Here is a 6,521-nt window from a genome sequence, read left to right on the forward strand (position 1 = left end):
CTTGGGTTGTTTCCAACTCCTTGCTATTGTGAACAGAGCTGTGATAAACATGGGTGTGCAGTGAGCGTGCTTTTTAAGAAAATGTCAGACTGTTTTCCTGAGTGACAGATAGCATGTGTGAGAATGACCTATGTGTTCCACATCCTGCAGCATCTGATCTACTATTACCATTCTTATCCCTTTCAGCAGTTCTGACAGGTACATGATGATCACTCTCTTGGACTGTAATGTGCTTTTTCTTAATGGCTAATGATGTTGAACATATTTTCAAGTTTATTTGCCTTCTTTATACCTCCTTTGGTGAAATCTCTAATTGTATTGTGTTTTTACTGTTGAATTTTAAGACACACACACAGATACACACAAATATATAGTAATTTGTGTGTGTGTTTTATACCTACATTTTAATCTAGTATTATTAATCTTTTCTAGTTGTTGTTGTTATGTGCCATCTTGAGTCACATGCAACTCATAGTGACCCTTTATACAACAATCCTAAACTCTGTTCTATCCTGTGCCAATTTTATTTTCTCTGACACGACTGCCCCCATTACCCCGTCACTGATTCAGTCCATCTCATTGAGGGTCTTCCTCTCCTGCTCTGTCCCTCCACCCTCTCAAGCATGGTGTCCCTCTCCAACGACTGGTCCCTCTTTGCAACATGCCCAAGTATGTCAGACGAAGCTTCAGAGTCCATGCCTCTAAGGAGCAGCCTGGTCTCACCCTCTCGAGGATGAACTTGTTTGTTCTTTTAGCAGTCCATGGTATATTCAGTACTTTTCTCCAGCACCCCAGCTAAGATATCAATTCTCCTTCTGTCATCCCTAGTCATTGTCCAGCTTTCTAATGCATAGCAAGTAATTGCAAATACCATGGCCTGGATCAGGTGCACCTTAGTCTTCAGACTGACATCGTTGCTCTTCAGTACTCTGGAGAAGTCTCTAACAGCAGACTTTCCCAATGCACTTTGTCTTTTTATTTCCTGGTTGCTGGTATCAAGAGTGCTGCTTTCTAGTAGAGCCAACCAAACTAAAGTTCTTAACAATCTCAATCTCTTCACCATCTATCATGATGCTGCCAATCAGCCCAGTGATGAGAATCTTTGTTTTCTTGATGTAGACCCATGTTGAAGGCTACAGTCCTTGAACTTCTCCAACAAGCGCTTCAGGTCCTCAGTTTCAGCAAGCAGCGTTGTGTCATCTGCATAACATAGTCTACCTGTAATCCTTATGCACATTTCTCCTCATAGAGCCCAGCCTCCCAGATAATCTGTTCTGCATATAGCTTGAAAAGGTATGGAGTTAGGATACATTCTTGACGCACACCCTTTCCAAGTTTGAACCATGCAGTGTTTCCTTGCTCTTTTCTGAAGACTGACTCCTGGTCCAACTATAAGTTTCACATAAACACAATCAAGTGTTCTGGGATTCCTGTTCTTCTCAGAGTTAGCCACAGTTTGTTGTGATCCACACTGCCAAATACTTTTGCACAGTCAATGAAACACAGATAGACATTCCTCTGGTACTCTCTGCTTTCAGCCAAGATCCATCTGACAATTAGCTACAATATCCCAATACTACAGCCTCTTCTAAATGAAGCCTGCACTTTCTTAGCCTCCAGTCCTTTCTTAGGGAAGTGATTTTTAAATACTTTTTTACTTAGCCTTCTGGCTCCACCATATATTTAAAGACTTGAAGTTTATTGTTTTATACTTGTCTATTATTTTTACGTGGTATGAGGTTTAAGCCGAGGTTCTATTTTCCCCTTTAGTTGTTTTTGCATAGTAGCATTTTGTGATTCAACACTTAAAATAGTCTTAAAAGAATTCCAATTTCTAATTAAAATACTTTGGGAAAAGAGTGATAAAGTTTGTTAGGATTAACCTTTTCACTCTATATTGTTGTTATTAGGTGTTGTTGAGTTGAGTATGACTCATAGTGATCCTCTGAACAACAGATCTGTACCCTGTGTTATCTTGTGCTGAAATCTTCATAATTTCTGACATACTTCAGTCTATTGCTGCAGTCATTGTGTCTGCCTAGCTTATTGAAGGTCTTCCTCCCTTTCACTGACCCTCCATCTTTTCAAGGAATTATCCCTCTTAACAGCATAGGCACTCCTATATTAAGCACTAACTATTTAGTTTTAAATGATTTTTAATTGTAATTTGAGAGAAGGTTTACAGAACAATTTTATCTTTCACCATGCATATTTTATGATTTGCATTACAATATTCACAGCTTGACCATACACATTCCTTGCACTCCCTGTGATTCTTTTTTTCCATTACTCCTGTCCTACTGCTTCATGCCTTCTGAGCTTTATCCTTGGGAAAATGCTTTTTTAAATATTTTGTGTCATTGTTTAAAAAGTGAGTGCCTCTCTCATGGTATTGAATACTTTGATCTGCTGTACATGTGTTTGAAGTCTGGATCCACTTGGAATCTTGGTCTCATAGCTATATATGATTTTCCTCCTTTTAACCTACAATCAGGTGAATCCCAGACCTTGTTGGCAGCAGCAGTTGAAAGAGAACGTGCAGCTACTGAAGAACTCCTTGCAAACAAAATTCAGATGTCTTCCGTAGAGTCACAGAATTCTCTCTTAAGACAAGAAAATAGTAGAGTACAAGCCCAGCTAGAAGCTGAAAAAAATAAGCTAAGAAAACTGGAGGATGAAAATAATCGGTGAGCATATTTTCTTGTGTATGTTTCTTAATAACTTCATATCATTTTCAAGCTTTTTAAAAGTATACTCTTTTCCTACAACCAGGAGAGGATAAAATAGATGAATGGGGTCTTCAAAGAATTAAATCCCTACGCACATCCAAAAACTTCTCCAACAGGGTAAAAAGGGAAACCACAGATTGGGAAAAAATATTTGCCAATGACATGTCTGATAAGGGACTTATATCTAGAATTTATGGAATACTCAAATGCCACAACAAGATAAAGGTAAACAACCCAATTGCAGAATGGGCACGGGATATGAAGAGACATTTCACCAAAGAAGACATTCAGATAGCAAACAAACACATGAAGAAGTGTTCAAAGTCCCTAGCTCTAAGAGAGTTGCAAATCAAAACAACTCTGAGGTATCATCTCACCCTAGCAAGAACAGAAAAATTTAACAGAGCAGCAAACAACAAATGCTGGAGAGGTTGTGGAGAAACTTGGACCCTTATTCACAGTTGGTGGAAATGTAAAATGGTACAACCACTGTGGAAGGCGGTATGACGCTTTCTCAAAAAGTTGGAAATACCTTTAGACACAGCAGTTCCACTACTGGGAATATACCCTAAAGAAACCAGAACTGCCACCCAAGTAGATATGTGCACACCCATCTTTATTGCTGCTTTGTTCACAATAGCAAGGATTTGGAAACAAGTGCCCATCAACAAGTGAATGGATAGAGAAGCTGTGGTTTATTCACACAATGGAATACTGTGCAGCACTGAAAATCAAGGAACTCATGAAATATTATACAGATTGGGTAAACCTGAGTGAAATATCTCAGTTACAAAAGGACAAATACTACATAATGCCACTGTTATAAAATGGGACTGACATTGGGGTTTGGAGGAAATTAAGGAGAGGGCATAAATAATGTCCACTGCATTGACACAGATGAGGGAGAGAAGTGCTTAAAAGGAATATATGATTAGGTATTACTTGCATGACAACAGCAGTCCAGAATAAGAGCTGCATAGTAAAGTGGACTGGGAGAGGGGAATTACATAACAATGAAAGATTTTGTGTTTTTTTTTTTCCTTAAAGAGAAAAGCGAACTTGGTGGGCAGGAAGGAAAATGTGCAACAATGAATGAATCCATGTTCTCTATAAACTTTATTAAAATACTATAAAAAGAAAAAAATGACTGTAAAATATGTGAACTTTTTCAAACTTTCTCATAAACTTTGCTAACAAGTTTTGCAGACTCCCAGAGAATAGTGATACTGGGAATGATTTTTAGAATGTTTTTTTCCCAAATGAAACCTTAACCCAGAGCATCAGTAAGCAAAATGGATAAAAGTGGAAGTTGGGGTTGTTTTTTTTTTATTGATTTGCTTATAAAAATGGAGGTTTTTTAAATTGTAGGTTCACTTCATTCCTTTTAGGTGCCACGTTGAATTAGAAAACCTAAAAGATGAATATGTAAGAACACTTGAAGAGACAAAGAAAGAAAAGGTACTTCTATTTGTATTTACTTCTTGCAGTGTATACTACAGAATGGTTTGGGATGATTGTAGACTAATGAGAAGTCAAGAAGAGAGAGATGATGCCTTTACTTTTGATACTTTCTCTTTAGTAGTAAATAAAACAGGAGTATAAACTTTATGCTTATAACTTTAAGGTTGATTTCTTCTGTTGGCATGAATACTACCCCCAGAATTATCTGACTTTGTTTTCCTCCATTAGATGCTATTGAATAGTCAGTTAGAAATGGAGAAAATGAAAGTTGAACAAGAAAGGAAGAAAGCAATTTTTACTCAAGAAGCAATAAAAGAAAAGGTATCAGATTTTGTTTTTCTTTGTTTCTGGTGTAATCATCATTTAGTAATTGTTGTGATTAACTATTGATTGTTGTGAAATTGTAGCTGCATTTGTTGTTATGTGCCATCAAGTCACCTATGACTCTTAGCAAACCTATTTACAATGGCTCTGAAGCCAGCCCTATTCTGAGTGGACACACCTGTTCTGACTCCGAGACACCTACCCTTATTACCTCACTTCCTGTATCAATCCATGTCTCCTCTCCACACTTCAAAGCATGATGACCTTCTCCAATGACAGGTTTCTCCTGGCCATGTGCCCAAAATATGTGTGAAGGAGCTTCAAAATTCTAGTTCACTTCCTAAACAACATGCCTCTGGAAATTCTGTGAACTTTGACAAATGATGATAGTCATAGAAAGGCTTTAGGCCTTTTGTTCATAGGGTTGCTATGAGATGTGCTTGACTTGATAGCACTCAACAACAAGAAGGAGAAACTTGGTTTCACCCTCTCCAAGACAGATGTATTTGTTTTCTTGGTGGTCATGGTATTTTCAAGAGTCTTCTACAGCACCACAACTCAAAGGCATCAATTTTTCTGTCATCTTTAGTCATTGTCCAGCTCTCTGATACATAGAAAGTAATAGTTGTGAAGACCACGGCCTACATCAAGCTCACCTTAGTCTATAGACTGACATTTTTGCTTCTCAGTACTCTGGAGAGGTCCCCGACAGCAGATTTTCCCAGTGCAGTATTTCTTTTGATTTCCTGACTGCTGGTGTCAAGAGTGTTAATTGTGGAGTTGAACAAGCTGTAATTGTTAAACAAACTCAGTCTCTTCTCCATCTATTATGGTGCTTCCAATTGGCCCCGGTGGTGAGAATCTTTGTCTTCTTACTGGTAGTAATACTGCTTTCATGGGTCTAAATTGCATTGGGCAAGTCAGCTATCAGTGACCTCTCTAGAATGCAATGATGTCAATGATGCAGTGATGTCAGTTGAAGACTAAGGTGTACCTCATTTAGGTCATGCTTTTCTCAGTCACCTGCTGTGTATCAGAGAGCTGGACAGCGAATAAGAATGAAAAAGAATTAATGCCTTTGAGTTGTGGTGTTGGAGAAGAGTATTGAATATCCCATGGACTGCCAAAAGAACAAACAGATGTATCTTGGGAAAAAGTACAGCCAGAGTGCTCTTTGGAAGCAAAGCTGGTGAAGCATTGTCTTTCGTACTTTGGACGTGTAGCTAGGTGAGGCTGTTCTTGGAAAAAGACAACATGCTTGGGAAAATGGAGGGTCAACAAAGGAGAGGAAGACCTCTAACAAGATAGAGTGACAAGGTAACTTTAGCAGTGGGTTCTAGTGTGTTAGAGATGATGAAGATGGCACAGGATAGGGCAGGGTTTAGATCAGCTGGTCATAGCATTTAACAACAACAAATCCTGTTCAGAATAAATCCAAAGTAATCTGATTATACCCAAGACATCTGTGGTTGTAGGATTTGAGTTCTATAATTTCTTGCCTCTTTGGAACTTACTTTAGTAGTCTCTTAACTAAAATGAATGTTCTTCATTTGACCCATAGGCACCTTAGGAGTAAAACTGGTTTGTTCACTTTTCCTTTGATGTATGAAAGTAATTGTTTTAGGGCTAATTTCCTTTATTTAGAAGTTTTACTTGGTAGTTAACATAGCATATTAAAAGTATAAATAAATTATGCATTAAAATGATTAAATTTTAATATAATACATAAATACTAAAACTGTATATAGGTAAATAGCCTTTTGGATTTTAGAAAATTCAATAAATATAAAGAAGATAATCTAGAAAAGTTATAATAATTGAAATTCATCAGTGATTTTTAATCAAAAGAAATAGGTCTGATTATTGTGATGTTCATTAATTATTTCAACAAAAACATTCTCACTGCATTGAAAAAGAAAAACCAAATCATATTGTTGTAATAGCTGAGTCTTGAGGTTTTTGAAAAGAAAAGCCAAAAATTATTTTTTTATTTTTTTATTAAATTTT

General features: G+C 37.2%; 1 protein-coding gene across 1 annotated transcript in view; it reads left to right on the plus strand.

The window, feature by feature from the left end:
- The window catches only part of TMF1 (TATA element modulatory factor 1), a 39,796-nt gene that overhangs the window by 25,971 nt on the left and 7,304 nt on the right, over positions 1 to 6,521 (plus strand). Inside the window, exons 11-13 of the mRNA XM_006895946.1 lie at positions 2,495 to 2,687; positions 4,118 to 4,187; positions 4,419 to 4,511. Of these exons, the coding sequence (XP_006896008.1) occupies positions 2,495 to 2,687; positions 4,118 to 4,187; positions 4,419 to 4,511 (356 nt within the window). The remainder of the gene's footprint in view (positions 1 to 2,494; positions 2,688 to 4,117; positions 4,188 to 4,418; positions 4,512 to 6,521) is intronic.

Source organism: Elephantulus edwardii, unplaced genomic scaffold, assembly GCF_000299155.1.
Source record: "Elephantulus edwardii isolate Elephantulus edwardi_28Jun2011 unplaced genomic scaffold, EleEdw1.0 scaffold00177, whole genome shotgun sequence".
Taxonomy (NCBI): Eukaryota; Metazoa; Chordata; class Mammalia; order Macroscelidea; family Macroscelididae; genus Elephantulus; species Elephantulus edwardii.